The sequence below is a fragment of the Cololabis saira genome, chromosome 14, assembly GCF_033807715.1.
Source record: "Cololabis saira isolate AMF1-May2022 chromosome 14, fColSai1.1, whole genome shotgun sequence".
NCBI lineage: Eukaryota > Metazoa > Chordata > Actinopteri > Beloniformes > Belonidae > Cololabis > Cololabis saira.
Window position 1 is genome coordinate 43,593,243 of NC_084600.1, and position 16,240 is coordinate 43,609,482.

The 16,240-nt window shown below is 46.8% G+C and overlaps 1 protein-coding gene across 1 annotated transcript in view; it reads left to right on the top strand.

Annotated features, from left to right (window-relative positions):
* LOC133459398 (protocadherin Fat 3-like) overlaps positions 1-16,240 on the top strand; it is a 299,910-nt gene that overhangs the window by 120,621 nt on the left and 163,049 nt on the right. Inside the window, exons 13-14 of the mRNA XM_061739291.1 lie at positions 2,411-2,621; positions 3,994-4,065. Coding sequence (XP_061595275.1) covers positions 2,411-2,621; positions 3,994-4,065 — 283 coding nt within the window. The remainder of the gene's footprint in view (positions 1-2,410; positions 2,622-3,993; positions 4,066-16,240) is intronic.

Consider the following 16,240-nt stretch of genomic DNA (forward strand, 5'->3'; position numbering starts at 1 on the left):
GCGTGCCGTGTGGAAAGGCGCACCCTCAGTTTTTTGTGTCATTTCTGTATTTAAAACACACATACGGCGCACCGACTGAAAAGGCGCCGTCTACACACACGGAGCGCCGCCTTACAACGCAAACACGCGCGCGCACACAACAACACACAAATGGAGCGAAAAATAAATAAATGAAAAATAAAGCGGGAGCACAACTTAGTTTGATTGTACTTTATTTAAGTTATTACATTAATCAAACCCATCGAAATCTTCGTCCTCCGTTTCTGCATTCATCCGAGACCGGGAGAACTGATCAGCTGCGACGGGAAGAGCCCGCAGCTCTCTGGCCCGTGCTGCAGCCGAGTCACTTTCCTGCCGCGCGGCCCCTCGAAATGATGCCGGCTTTTGCAAAAGCCCGAACAACAGTGGCGTCAATTCAGTCGAAGTTAAGGTATGGCAAGGTTACGAGGCACAGAACTTAACATAGAGAATCAATCAACACGTCCAGCAATACTCATCACAGAAGTTTATGTAGCTGATCTGTTGGTCAAGAAAACTGGAACTTTTTCAAATGCAGTCTCGCTCACTGCAAAAACTCAAAAACTTACCAGGAATATTTGTCTTATTTCTAGTTAAAATGTCTAATTTTTAGTCAACAAATCTCATTACACTTAAAACAAGAGTCATAACCAGAAAAATAACTTGTTATTTGACAATTTCCACCTGTTTAAAGTACATTTTCACTTGAAATAAGTAGAAAAATCTGCCAGTGGGACAAGATTTATCTTCTCATTACAAGCAAAAAATCTTATTTTAAGTGAAAATCTACTTGAAACAGGTGAAAATGTTTTTTTTTTAGTCTTGTCCTTAAATGTAATGAGATTTTGAGTTTTTGCAGTGTAAATAACTAGTGAAATCGATCATGTTGTTCTGATTTGCATTTGTAGTTATTCTATATGTATTAAGTAATAGAATAATCAATAAAAATGGACACAGGTAATTCCATAAATGTATTTAAAAAACAAACATTTACATTTTCCCCTGAAGCCGAGGTGTGGCGGCTGCCGTACCTTTCATACCTAATTGACGCCCCTGCGAACAACAGTCCAACCCCGCAGACATGTCAGCCCACGCATCTACAATCCTTCAACACTAAACGACAGAGCCCACTGGTTCCTCCAGCCTTTGGGCCCGCATCTGCGGCGCAGCTCCCCCCGGGAGCCGCGTCTCCTTCTCGGTAGGCCGCCGGGCAATCACGGGCAACTCACGCGCCCCCCTTCACCCTTTAACGTTCTCACAGTGGCCTCAATTACGTCCCCCTTATGGATCTGCGTTAAGTCGACGCAGCCCTACGCCGTAGGCTCTGTGTCGGTGTAACGCGGATCCATAAATCAGCCTTTAATTAATACAATGGCCGCATTGCATCATTGGGCGCGCGTCACTTTTTTTTTTTTCAATAAGACGTTTATATGCGTCGCAAAAATACGGTAGATGTCTAATTCGCTGATTCTTTTTGTTGGACAAGAATATATATTTTTTTTAAATACCTGACATGTTTCGGAGATTCCTTTCGCCTTCATCAGAGTCACCAAAAAAAAAGACTTAGGCCACGTTTACACATAGCCGGGTATTTACAAAAAAACGATATTTCCCCTCTACGTTTTGAAAAATATCCTCGTTTACACGGACCCGGATAAATATCTGTTAAGGTGCTATGAGCAGCCAAACCTGTAGGGGGCAGTGTAAAGAGAAGATAAAGTCATGCTAGCCAATCAGAATCCTGGAAAAAAACGTCAACAAAAGACACGTGTGAAGCCTGAATAATATGGTTCCACATTAAATCGATGGCGTAGCCTACGTACGTACGGTGGCGTCGCCGCGTAGCCTACGCCGTCGGCTCTGCGTTGGGGTAACGCGGAACCATAAATCAGCCTTGACTGCCAGTTACTTCCAAGATGAACGAGAGTCTTTGGTTTGGAGTGACAGAGAAGTGGAGTTACTTTTAAGTGTGACTTTAGAATATAAAACAGGTAAAATACAAGAAAATATTGACGGTTACAAACGAATTGTAACCACAGGTGTCTCATGACGCTGGTGACGTTTCTGTCTCATAATGTGACGTTCTGAAGCCTAAATGTCCGTTTCTCTCCGTTTACAAGCAAACGTGAAGACGGAGTTTTTGCAAATCTCCACTTTGGCCGGAGTTTTCAGAAATGATGGTTTTTGGAAACTTTGAGCTTCGTTTTCGTGTAAACGAACGGCCAAAACGCATGAAAACACTACAGTTGTTGCTACGTGTAAACGGGGCCTTAGAAGTCAGTCAATACATTTACAGTTTGGTCTGACTTCGTCTAGTGAACCCGGATCACGGGTTACTTGTTGTTGTTGTTTGCTGCAGGTCTGATTTCCCCCGTGTTGTTTTCCGCTGCAGATCCGAGCCGAGGACGGCGGCGAGCCTCCGCTCTGGGCGACCGTCAAGCTGCACATCGAGTGGATCCGCAGACCGGCGCCGTCCCAGATGCCGCTGCTCTTCACGCAGAGACTCTACAACTTCTCCATCCCCGAGACCACAGCGGTGGCTCAGCCGGTGGGCGTGGTGGCCGTCAGCCGCTCCAGCTCGCCCGTCTGGTTCAGCATCATCGGTGGGTCCACGGACCCGGTGTTTTGGGAGAAAGTCACTTAAAGAGGCTCGACAGTGGTCGGCTGTGCAAAAATGAATCACACACACACTCGCTTTAGCTATAATATATATGAATACATTTATTAGTCAGCAGTGGATATACAGTAGAAAGACTCGCACACAATTGCTCTTTTGCTAGGATAACTCTGTGTCAAGTTATCCCTCGCAAATGGCAAAGCAACAGACAATTACACATGGCTAGGCGGTGTACCTCTTACCTCGACACAGAAGGACTGGAGAGCCGGACAGTCCTGGCAGAGTAGCCGAAAACCTGCTGGGCGTCGTGCACTAGACCCACAGCAGACTCTGACTCGAACTTCCGGCTGTCTCGTCTTTATACCTTTTACTCAACATCTTGCAGAGGGGGGGGAAAGGGCCCGTTCACCCCCCGCCCGCAAGCTTCTCAAAACAAGACCTCGGTTCACACGGGAGCTCAGTCCCGTGTGAACTAGCGCCTCTCTCACAGTTACATTTGTTATAATAAACAGCAGGTGCATGGCTGATTAAAGCTGTGTTTTGGGAATTCAGGGCATTTCAGGACACTAAACTTATTTTTCTCCCTTCACCCACAAACTTCCTCTAGAAACCACATCTCAGGCCCGAAGAAACGGGTCTGGTGGATCTGGTGGATCTGGTGTCTTTTCTGGATCTGGCGGATCCGCCAGATCGAGATCTACTGGATCTACTGGATCTGGCCACAGACTTCTGCTCAAATCTATGATCTCGGGGATCAATAAAGTATTCAGAGCTGATCTGGAGGGATGTTCCCATCGTTCTCCTCCTGCTCCTCTGATGAAGACCCTGAATCTGCTGGCGGCCCGATCTCGTCTGGAGTTACTCCCGCTCTACATTGTCCTTTGATTCGGGGTCTGAAATAATAATTATCTCCTGAATAATTGCTGCTCAGCAGTTCTGAGGGGAAAACAAATCTTGCCGGTGATGTAACGAGGATGTTTATTGCAGCTGATTCCTGGTGCCACGCGGTTATTTGGGATGCTCGGCGTTTCCTGCTGACGGCTGCAGAGCCGTTCCTCGGGAACGCGTCAGTTACAGTTAATATTTGCAGGAGAGAAACAAGAGAAACTTCTCGCTCTCGTGCTGAAGGCGGAGCTGCTTTTTACCCCCCGCCGTTACCGCCATCACTCCCATCACCCAAACTTTGCTCAAGTACTCTGATGAAAAGTTAATTTACATTACTCAACGATACGCAGAAACGTCAGGCAGCTCAGCTTCGCACTGCGGTTTATGGATGATTTGGGGGTTTTGATCACAGGGATGATTCCACCGCATGAATATTGATCATCTGATCTGCTTTTTTTTCTCTCGCTGTCAAGGCGGACGGCTTGCCAGAGAGATGTTCTACATCCCCCAGAATGCGTGCGGGAGGAACTGCTCGCTCGACACAGGTTGGTTTCACCACCACACCCCCCCCAGGGGGGGGAGAAGTTAAAGAGATGAGGAAGTGTAGAAGCATCGATCCCAGTCCGGCGGCCGGTTTGTTGTCTCTGTCCAGAAACCACGGCTTTATTTCATTAGTTCAGCTGCAGAGCTGCTGCCGCGGAGCTGCATGGAAATCTGCCGGGACTTTAACCACTTCCACAACACTTCCCCAGATATAAGTGCTTCCTCGCTGAAGAGGTGCCTGTTACGTACATTTACAGACACGTCCTCGGCTTCTTTCATCTATAGAGCGAGATGTTTATGCTAATTGACATCTACAGTGTTCAAAAATATTTTTTGAACACTTTATTTATGTAGCTACAAACTTGTCCTGAAGGCTCAAGGACGGCCTGTTCCTGCCCCACTCCTTCATCCAGATCTACAATCCCTCTACCTTCACAGTAGCAGTAGTAGTAATAGTAGTAATAATAGTAGTAGTAATTCAATTCAATTCAATTCAATTCAATTCAATTCAATTTTATTTATATAGCGTCTAATACAACAGATGTTGTCTCTAGACGCTTTCCAGAGACCCAGAACATGAACATAAACATAAACATAAACCCCCGAGCAGTTATTACATAAACAATGGAGGTAAAAACTCCCATAGTGGGAGAAAAACCTTAAGCCAAACAGTGGCAAGGAAAAACTCCCCTTTAGGAGGAAGAAACCTGGACCAGGACCAGGCTCATAAGGGGGAACCCTCCTGCCGAGGCCAGACTGGGGGTCGGGGACGTCAGCAGCACAGCAGGCAGGTGGAAGCAGCAACGGGATGACCGGGGGTGGGGACCGCAGGCCAGCACGCAGCTCCCGAAGCTCCGGCCCAATCAGCAAGTCCCAGGTTGGGGTTCAGGGTCAGGGAGAGGAGTCTTGACGGACAAACCTCTCCTCCGCCTGAAGGGGCCGTTACCCTGCCCCCCTCACTCCCACGCTGCAGGATCCGGTGTTTTGCATTCAGAGATGCTCTTCGCCACCGGCAGAGAATGCTGCACCATGTACAAAAGAGAAAAAAAGAGGAGAGAAGGGGGGGCCAGCACAAGAAACTACAGGAGCGACTCTAACACACTAGAGTTTACACTACCTAGAGATTTACCAACACCAGCTAGAGGTTTACTAAACACTAACTATAGGCTTTACTAAACAGAAAGGTTTTAAGTTTAGTTTTAAAGGTGGAGGTGGTGTCAGCCTCCTTAACCCAGATTGGAAGTTGGTTCCATAGTAATGGTGCCTGATAGCAGAACGCCCGCCCTCCAAATCTACATTTAGATACTCTATAGGATAGTAGTAGCAGTTGTAGTAATAGTAGTAATAATAGTAGTAAGAGTAGTAGTCGTAGCAGTAGAAGTAGTGGTAAAAGCAGTAGTAGCACTAGTAGTAATAATAGGAGTAGTTGTAGTAATAATAATAGTAGCAGTAATAGTAGTAGTAGTAATAGTAGTAGTTGTGGTAGTAGACGCTGTATAAATGTGAATTGAACATATAAATGTTGAATTATTAACCTGTTGAACGTGAGGATGGATAGTAGCAGTAGTAATAATAGTAGTGGTAGTAGACGCTGTATAAATGAGTTGAATTATTAACCTGTGAACGTGATGGTGGATGTTGGTGCAGAAGTTTGATCCTCTGAGCGATGGAGGAGGTGAATCTGGTCAGGAGCAGAAGAGAGAAACAAAAACCAAGACAAGAGACCTGGACCTGGCACCGATGCTGCTGGGTGGAGAGGACGGGAGACGGGGGGGACGGAGGAGACAGGGGGGACGGAGGAGACGGGGGGGACGGGGGGTAGTTTGCTCGGCGGTGCCGTCGCCGGGGCAGGATGTCGTTCTCACAGACATAAAACCAGACGGCGGTGTTTTCACAACTTAGTAAATGATTCCTTATCGCAGCAGTTAAAAGGCTTCTGGCAGCGACGATAGCGAGTGATGAAGTGCTCCGTTGTTCCGCTGCTCCTTTCAGACCGGCAGCAGCGGCGCCGGGTCGGTGTCAGGGTTCTTCTTTCACATTCTGCTCACAGTCTCTCCATCGGGGGACGGGTCCGGACTGCAGTCGGTTTGCTTCACGGCCCGCATCCTCCTCTTCCTCAGCCGCATCCTCCTCTTCCTCAGCCGCATCCTCCTCTTCCTCAGCCGCATCCTCCTCTTCCTCAGCCGCATCCTCCTCTTCCTCAGCCGCATCCTCCTCTTCCTCAGCCGCATCCTCCTCTTCCTCAGCCGCATCCTCCTCTTCCTCAGCCGCATCCTCCTCTTCCTCAGCTGCATCCTCCTCTTCCTCAGCCACATCCTCCTCTTCCTCAGCCGCATCCTCCTCTTCCTCAGCCGCATCCTCCTCTTCCTCAGCCGCATCTTCCTCTTCCTCAGCCGCGAGCCCATCAGGCAGCCCTACTGCTGGATCTGGTGGACCCACCAGATCTACTGGATCTGGATCTATGGACGGATTTGGTCAGCAAACAGGAAGCCCGGTGGCCCAAAATTTGCGGTACAAAGACCAGCTGAAACAGACCCTGAAGAGATGTAACATTTGTTGAAGAATAATATAAAATATATAAAAATATATATTTTTTTTATATAAAAATCCAGTTCAGAAGTCCGCTGTGGTGTAGTGAGTTTTATTCAGTAAGTCAGCGGTGATCAGACCTACGCAGAGCATGTCTGGGTCGGTGTGCTGACCACGAATGGTTTGAAATCATGACTTTTATACAGTAAGGGCCAAATCCACAAAAGCATTGCGCGGCTTTTGCGGCCGCTAAACCGGTGCAAATGAGACAAAATTAGAGCGTCTAATTCACAAAGCACCCGCAAAGGGCGAATTGCACCACAAACTGCGCTGCCAAGCAAATAGCGTCATGGTGCGCCTGTGCCATTTGCATGCAGGTAAATTAGGTAATATTCATACATTCGGCGCAAAATTGCCCCCTTTCTATGCAAATAAGCCTCATTGCAAAAACCGTCTAATTCACAAAGGCCAGCGCTATTTGCCACACGCAAAAATAGTGGAGCAAATACCGTGTTTTGGAAGCGTGTATTAACTGCACGCAAACTCACTCCTCACTCCCCTCTGTCTCTGTTTCTCTCTCTCTTCAATATCATTCAAGCCTGTGTGATACTGAATTATATTAAGGGTGAAATCTACAGTCAGACATGACTGTAGACAATCAGATCAAGTGGGGTTGTGGACTTATCTCGGATTTAAAAATAAAAATAACAGGACGGAGCTCAGGATTCATCCATACAGTAGGGGCTGCTTTATTACAAACAATTCCACCATATAAACATAAAAAGGCAGGAATAAACAAGCCAAAGGTGAGAGACAAAAAGCAATTTACAGTCAGATGTGATCTGTGGTCAAATGAGTTGGTATTAACATATCAGTCAGTCAGGAACTTCATCACATGGCATTCCCGTGGTTCAATTCTGTGTTGAGGCCAGTTTAAAGATGTGAGCCCTGCAGGGGGTAGGAAGCTGGAGTTTCACGTCACAATGGTGTGACAACGCCTCAACACATCAAACCCAGTGATCTGGATCAGCTGCAGCTGATCGGCCATTCTGGCGTTCTTTAAGCCACGAAGGGGTCTCGCATCTGATGCTGATCTTCTGCATGGTTCCTGTCGTCTCTAAGTGTTGGGTCCAAATCAACATTACATAAATTCATAACGAGGAAAGACACAGAGACTACCTTGGAATGGGTTTTTAGCGCACTCCTGCAGGAGGGGGAGAGCAACAGGAGTGCAGGGCAACGTGTGGCCCTCATTGAGAACTCCTGAGCTTCCCCCAGATCCTCCCTCTAGAAGATGCTTTTATTAAGAAACGTTGACAGGAAATGATCATATAAGGACAATGAACAGTAAACAGTTAGACAGTGAACAATGGGGTGGAAGTGATAATGTGTGATTGAGTCCTGACATTACAGTGGTCAGCTGTCACCAGGACAGTCGAAAACCTGAGTAGATCAGGAAGTGGCTGCTGTGACTTCTGTTGACCAATTATGTGACAGTTTCACAATGACAAAACAAGTTCAAAGGTTGATTAACCTCACAATAACCTCCTCTTGTCATTTTGAAACTAAAAAAAAATCCGTCCATTAGGCTTAGAATAATAGCCTCATATTAAGGAAATAGCTAGGATTTAACGCGTAATTATATGTCAAGGGAGAGGCGAAAACCCGGTTATATGGGGGCAAAATTCCTCTCCGACCCTCCTAGTGAGCGATCACCCAGGCCAAGACACATAAAAGCTTAAAGCATTTAACAGTAAACAAAATGAAACAGTCTATACTCCAGTGTTATCATAAACATCCTTGTCATCGGTTAGGAATACTGGACTAAGGAAGTTTGGATGGTTCTTTGGACCATTGCACTTAGACACAGAATGATACACACAGAACCGTACAAGGACAGTAATAATCAAAATCATAATCTAGCATTATGTCAGTCCAGGGGCCGGAAGTCAGCCAGGACCCAAAAGTGGTCTCCTGGTGAGCGTCTGTCTTCTGACACGACTTTGGCTAACTGACATAATTCGGCTATAGCTTTGGTAACATTCAGCACCAGTTTCTGAACGTACATCATTGTAATCATAATTACAACACAGCAATGTAAGTAAAGAGTTTTAAGGAACAATTCCTAACATGTCAGCATGAGTCATTAGTGGAAAAGTCTCTTCCATCTCTCGGACTCCTCCCCAGTCTGTTGTCGCAAGTCAGTTTGGGCTAGTCATCTTCTTCAGGCCCGTGGCAGGTGAGATAGGCATCAGTTGAGTTCTTCAGCGGACAAAGGTTTTGATCCTGTCCGACTTCCCGCACTACTCAGGGCCTGGAACATTTCCTACTAGCTTTCACTGCAACTGGTGGACGCACTTAGATCGTTCAGCCATCTTTACTGCTGTCAGTGTCGCAGTCTGGACCACAAAGGGGCCATCCTGACGGGGTGATGAACATGTTTTTCGTCTCACCACTCCAATCAGGATCTGGCCACCTGGTTTCAGCAGTTCCTGCTTAGGAGAGAGAGGAGAAAGCAGCAGCTTACAAGAACTTTGAACCTCTGTTCAGCAAACAGTTCACTCATCTACATCGAGAGTGGCTCCCTTCAGCTTAGCCTTAGCTGAGCTGAGCCTTAGCCTTAACAGTGCCATTAGTTCGTTCCACTAGGCCTGCTCCTACAAAAATTAAAATTTTAAAGTAGGTATTTGAATACTTATATTTTGTGTACTATACTCTTCATCCCTCCTGTTTGAGCCATGGGGCTTCCCATGGCTCAAATTAGCCACCAGGGGGAACAGGTTTTCATGTCACCTAGAATTTGAGTTAGATGTCAACAGAGGTGGAGGGGGGTCAGGGCTGCCAGAGTCCTGATTCCTCCCCAGATAAGTGGTTGTCCCACTTCTTGACCTTTGCACCCTGGCAAGTCGGCAGGTCTGACTTAATGATTCTCTAGGGTCGGTTATCTTTATGTCCCAGAGAGATCCCCCAGATTCCCCCTCCCATCACCTTAGATTAGATGGGGTAAAAACCTGTTAAATTCTGTTCGTTACCTTATTCAAGGACCACAGAACTTTCTTATTTCAAAATTATCTAGTTTTCAACCCCAAGTGTGTTATGGTTTTATGAAAGTAATAACACACAAGTTAACATCACGGTCCAGAGACCAAACGGTTAGTCACATAACGGTCCTAGCCGTTCAGGCTCGGATGCCTCACAGACACAAAGCTGTCCATGCAGCAACTTTCCTACAACGTAAAACACTAGTCCTCAGTGAACTTAGATATATATATAAACAACTCATGGTTACCAAACCCTCTCCACACTGATCACATCTGGTGTGCACTCAGTTCTTTCGTGTCTAAAAGAACTGCTCAACGGGTTTGTTTCTTCTCCACACACTCCTTTCCTGTGTAAAATGTCACTGACATGCAAATGACAGTAGGCTCATGAACACGCCTCACTCCACTGTATCCAAAACACAGCGGCGCCCATTTTACGGGACGAAACTAGGGCTGAAACGATTCCTCGAATAATTCAAGTAATTTGATTACAAAAAAATGATCAAGGAATTTTCTCTCTTAAAACATTTTGGGTTGCTGACCCCTGATCTAGTGGATCTGGTGTCTCTGCTGGATCTGATGGATCTGATGCTGATAGTCTGCATGGTTCCTGTCGTCTCTGAGTGTTGGGTCCAAATCAACATTACATAAATTCATAACGAGGAAAGACACAGAGACTACCTTGGAATGGGTTTTTAGCGCACTCCTGCAGGAGGGGGAGAGCAACAGGAGTGCAGAGCAACGTAGCCCTCATTGAGAACTCCTGAGCTTCCCCCAGATCCTCCCTCTAGAAGATGCTTTTATTAAGAAACGTTGACAGGAAATGATCATATAAGGACAATGCACAGTAAACAGTTAGACAGTGAACAATGGGGTGGAAGTGATAATGTGTGATTGAGTCCTGACATTACAGTGGTCAGCTGTTACCAGGACAGTCGAAAACCTGAGTAGATCAGGAAGTGGCTGCTGTGACTTCTGTTGACCAAGCATGTGACAGTTTCACAATGACAAAACAAGTTCAAAGGTTGATTAACCTCACACTGAGTCTCCCAAGGACCCTGTCTCTTTCCATCAGAAACTGTCGCTCTCATCAGTCTGATGATCACGTTTCCGCCGCGCGACGCCTCCCAACCCTGCAGCATAGACTCCGGAGGACGTCACCGCCGGCGTCTGTTTACACGGAAAAGTTAGAAGCTGCATTCATGGAGACAACTCTCACACCAATCCCTCGCGGTGGTTACATCGGTGCCAGGTGCTGATGTAGCGCCTTCTGAGGGCGATCTGAGGGGCCACGAGTAAATAATAAGAATAATAATACATTTGATTTATTTAAGGGGCCTGTCAGGGCCCTCAAGGTCACTGTTATAACACTGATTCAAAGAGCAAAAAAGGACAAGGACAGAAATAAAATCAGGAATGAGCAGCAGCCCAGAGGGAAGGACATTAAAGAGAGTAGCCAGTTTGAACAGGTGGGTTTATAGAGGGTATTATATCCGTGGGGTTCGCCTTTAGATCACCACCCAAGGAATAACCAGAACACACGACTCTATCAATGCACGTCATTTGTTTACTAATTCACTTATTCACGGTGTACAAATTTATAGGCTTGGCACCGCCAGAGGGCACAGCGCCCACCTGTGGGTTGGCATGGTAAATGCAGCTTCCATACATCACATCTCCTCCCCACTTAATGTTGTTGTACCCACCCCCAAGATACAGCGATACATGATACCCAAGCACCATTTTTTTTTTCTCTTTTTTTTTTATATATAAACATACTAGCCTTGAGGCTGGGAGTCGACGGTCCCAAACCCCTGAGTCAGTCAAGGGATTATTCTGCCCTTTTGGTGAGACATGACTCTCTAATCTACCACATAAAAGTCTCTTATTTACAAGTGTCCAAGTGTCCAAAATATTGTCTCTGAAGGCATCTTAACCAAAGTTCATGGGACATAACGATCAGGTGCCTTAACAGTACGGGAAGGATATCTCTTACCAGTCTCTGGAAGTGATGTGGTGTTTCCCTCTGGGGTTACCTGGGGTGGTGGGGCGGGGTCACTCACAGGAACCGGAGCAGCTGGTTCTGGAACGGTGCTGTTCAGCACAGGCAGGTCTGCTGAGATGGATGACGATGCAGCTCCGTCGTTGTCTGTTGGAGTATCAAATTCAGCATACCTGGCCAGCATCTGGTCTGCGTGTCTCCTCCAGCGTTGCGATGCGCTGATGTCGACGGTGTAGGATACAGGACCAGTCTCAGCTTTGATGACTCCTGGTGTCCACTTGTTCTCTCCTCTCCCGTAATCCCGAACGAGGACTGGGTCTCCAACCTTGAACGTTCTGGCTTTTGCATGCATGTCTCGATAAGCACACTGGGCCTCCTGTGCTTTTTCTACCACTGATGTCACACTGGGCTTCAGCAGGTCGAGTCGAGATCGCAGCTTGCGATGCATGAAGAGCATGGCGGGGGTCTCCCTCGTTGTGGAGTGGGGAGTGTTGCGGTACATGAGTAGGAAGGCATCCAATCTGTGTTGTATCGATGTGGTTCCAGTGGAGCGTTTCAGCGACTGCTTAAATGTCTGTACAAAACGTTCTGCAAGACCATTTGTTGATGGATGGAATGGTGCAGAGCGGATGTGCTTTACTCCGTTACCTTTCATGAAGCTGTCAAACTCATGTGAGGTAAACTGGGGGCCATTGTCACTCACCAGCACCTCAGGGAGCCCATAGCGACTAAATAGCCCTCGGAGCACCTGAATAGTCTTGGTTGTCGTCGTGGAAGTCATGAGATGCACTTCAGGCCATTTAGAATGGGCATCTACAATTACCATAAACATTTGGCCCTGGAACGGTCCGGCAAAGTCAACATGGATTCTCTGCCATGGGGATCCCGGCCAGGTCCATGGATGAAGCGGTGCTGGTCCCGGTGCTTTCTGTGTAAACTGACAGGATTGGCAGGTTTTAGAGACTTGTTCTATTTGAGCATCAATTCCGGGCCACCACATGTAACTGCGGGCGACAGCTTTCATTTTGACAACACCTGGGTGTCCAGTATGCAGTTCAGACAGCACTCGTGATCTCAGTTTTGAGGGAATGATAACACGCACACCCCACATAAGGCAACCTTGCTGGAGTGTCAACTCACCCTTCCGGCTGATGAATGGTGCCAATGTGCTGGCTGCATCCTGGACCCTTGGAAATCGACCTGTGGAGACCATTTCCAGGACTTGGGCAAGGACAGGGTCACCCCTGCTCTCTCTGCAGATTTCTTGGCTGTTCACAGGTAAGGCTTCCAGGTGTTTAATGTGAAAACTGTCCACAGCACTCTTTCTCTCTCTTGGTGATGTTGGTAAAGGAAGACGTGAAAGCCCATCAGCATTACCATGACGAGCAGCCTCTCTGTACTGTATGGTGTAGTTATGGGCTGATAACAAGAGAGCCCACCGCTGCATTCTAGCAGCAGCCATAGATGGTGTTGCTTTGCACGGGCTCAGAATTGAAGTCAACGGGCGATGGTCTGTAAGGAGTGTAAACTGTCTACCATAAAGATAGTGATGGAATTTACGAACTCCAAATATAATGCCAAGAGCTTCACGCTCAATTTGGGCATAATTTCTTTCTGCCTTATTCAGAGTCCTTGATGCAAAAGCTATAGGCCTCTCTTGTCCATTCGGGAGGATGTGTGAGATGACGCTGCCAACGCCATAAGGTGATGCGTCACACGCCAGCCGAATGGGAAGTTGTGGGTCATAGTGGGTTAACACACTTTGAGAAAGTAGCTGCTCTTTTGCCTCTTTAAAAGATGCTACACATTCAGATGTCCATTTCCATTGCTTCCCCTTGCACAGCAGAGCATTCAATGGGCTTAGGATAGATGACAGGTTGGGGATAAATCTGCTGTAATAGTTGATTAACCCCAAGAAAGAACGTAACTGACTCACGTCTGTTGGTGCAGGAGCCTCCACGATTGCTCTGACTTTCTCAGGTGCCTTGTGTAGACCCTGAGCATCGATGACGTGACCCAGATATTCCAGTGAATCCTTGAAAAATTCACATTTTTCCTTCTGCACTCGTAAGCCGAATTCTTCCAAGCGCCCAAGGACAGCATCCAGGTTCTTCAGATGCTGCGCACGATCCTGTCCACTGACCAATATGTCGTCCAGATAACAGTGGACGTTCGGCAGACCCTGTAGGACTTGGTCCATGGCACGTTGGAATATGGCTGGTGCTGAGGTAACTCCAAATGGCAACCTGTTGTAAATGAACAGACCCTTGGATGTGGTTATTGTGAGGCATTTTCTGGAATTTTCCTCGATCACCATCTGCAAGTAGGCGTGAGACAAATCCAGTTTACTAAAATGCTGCCCTCCTGAAAGTGAAGCGAATAAATCTTCAATGCGTGGAATAGGATATTTCTCCACGCACAGGGCAGGATTAATTGTGACTTTAAAATCCCCACATATCCTTACATCTCCATTCTTTTTAACAACAGGCACAATAGGTGTTGCCCATTCACTGAATTTGACAGGGGATATGATTCCCTGCTCACACAGTCGTTCAATTTCAACCTCCACTTTTGGTCTAAGCGCATAGGGAACAACTCTCGCTTGGCAGAAACGTGGGACATAATCCGGCTTCAGCGCTATGGCTACTTCCATGCCTTTCAGGGTGCCCAACTCCTTCTTAAAAACCTCGGCATGTCTTTGTAGCACACCCTCTAGCGTCTCTTCACGGACTGTCTTTATCTCTCGCCAGTCAATTTGAATTTTTCGTAGCCACTCACGACCAAAGAGTGGGGGTGAACTTCCCTGCACTACATACAGTGGCAACTTGGCCCTCTGCTTGTTCATTTTCACGATGACAGTGAAAACTCCCTCTGCTGGAATCACTTCACCAGTGTACGTTTTCAGCATTATCTGGGTTGGGCGCAAGGGCAACTCACTAAAGTGAGCATCATACAGTTCTTTTGAAATCAGGGAAACAGCAGCGCCAGTGTCTAATTCCATTTCAATTATTTTTCCTTCAATCTTCGGATTTACGCATATGTGTGACAAATTGCCTTGCTGAGACACCATATGCAAGCTTAACTCAGTGTCGGTGGTGCTATCATCACTACTAGTGTCTTTTACATCCAATTGGTGCACTCTGTTTTTCTTTTTAAACTTGTATTTCACTGGTTTGTCATTACTCACAGTCTCTTTGTTCCTGCACATTTTCGAGATGTGTCCCCTCTTCCCACATCCGTGACATTTTTGCAGCTTGTAAAAACAGTCACTTTCGTTGTGGTTCGTTTTCCCACAACGCAAACATTTAACGTGCCGCTTCTCGTTCAGTGAGAGCGCATTTACTTTCAGCGCATGACTCAGCTGATGCGTCTCGCGGGCAACTGTCTCCATTGACACCGCAAGTTCCACTGCTTTGACAAAAGTCAGCTTGTCCTCCGTCAGTAATCTTTTCTGAATGGCTTCGATGTTCAGTCCACAAACGAGCCTGTCCCTCAATGCGTCCTGCAAGTGGGTGCCAAACTCGCAGTGTTCAGAAAGCCTTTTAATCACCGCTATGTATTGCGTCACGGATTCTCCCTCTTGCTGGTTACGTTTATGAAAGCGAAATCTTTCCGCGATCACAATTGGTTTTGGAGAAAAGTGGTTTCTCAAAACTTCTGTCAATTGAGCATATGTCTTAGCCCCTGGTTTATCCGGAGCCACCAGGCTACGCAAAAGTCCATATGTTGACGCACCAATCACACTCAAGAAAACGGCAAGCTTCTTTTCATCAGCAATTCCATTTGCCGTAACAAAATGTTCAAACCTTTCCACGTAAGTTGTCCACTGCTCCAGCGACTCGTCGAACGGGTTAATGTATCCAATAAATCCAGCCATGGCGTGCGATCATCCAGCGTTACCAATCCGTCCGCTTGACGAGCTGCACCTGTCCAAACTTTTCCGACCGGACCTCTTCCCCCTCCACTCGCAGTCAATACCGCGGCGAAACTTTGGCAATCTAAAGTTATCCTCGTCGCCAATATTATATCCGTGGGGTTCGCCTTTAGATCACCACCCAAGGAATAACCAGAACACACGACTCTATCAATGCACGTCATTTGTTTACTAATTCACTTATTCACGGTGTACAAATTTATAGGCTTGGCACCGCCAGAGGGCACAGCGCCCACCTGTGGGTTGGCATGGTAAATGCAGCTTCCATACATCACAGAGGGGATATGAAGATTGATAGTGAGTTAATGTTCCTGATGTCGGCGGCAGCGGGGAGGGGAGTTGGGGGGGGGTCAGTTTTATCACTGTTGAGTTTGAGGAAGTTGGAGGAGAGCCAGGATTTGATTTCCTGTAAACAGACACAGAGCGGAGGGGAAGGGAAGGTGGAGGTGGAGGTGGGTGCCGTCCACGCAACAATGGAAATGTACTTTTCGGAAAATATGACCAAGAAGAAAGAGATAATAGCATTCTATAGAAGAATAGCAACATACGAGCGGAGAGAGTCACGATCATTATGCACTTTGAGAAAAAAGTCAAAATGTCGAGAAAAAAGTCGAAATTTCAAGAAAAAAGTCGAAATGTTGATAAAAATGTCGAAATGTCGAGATTAATGT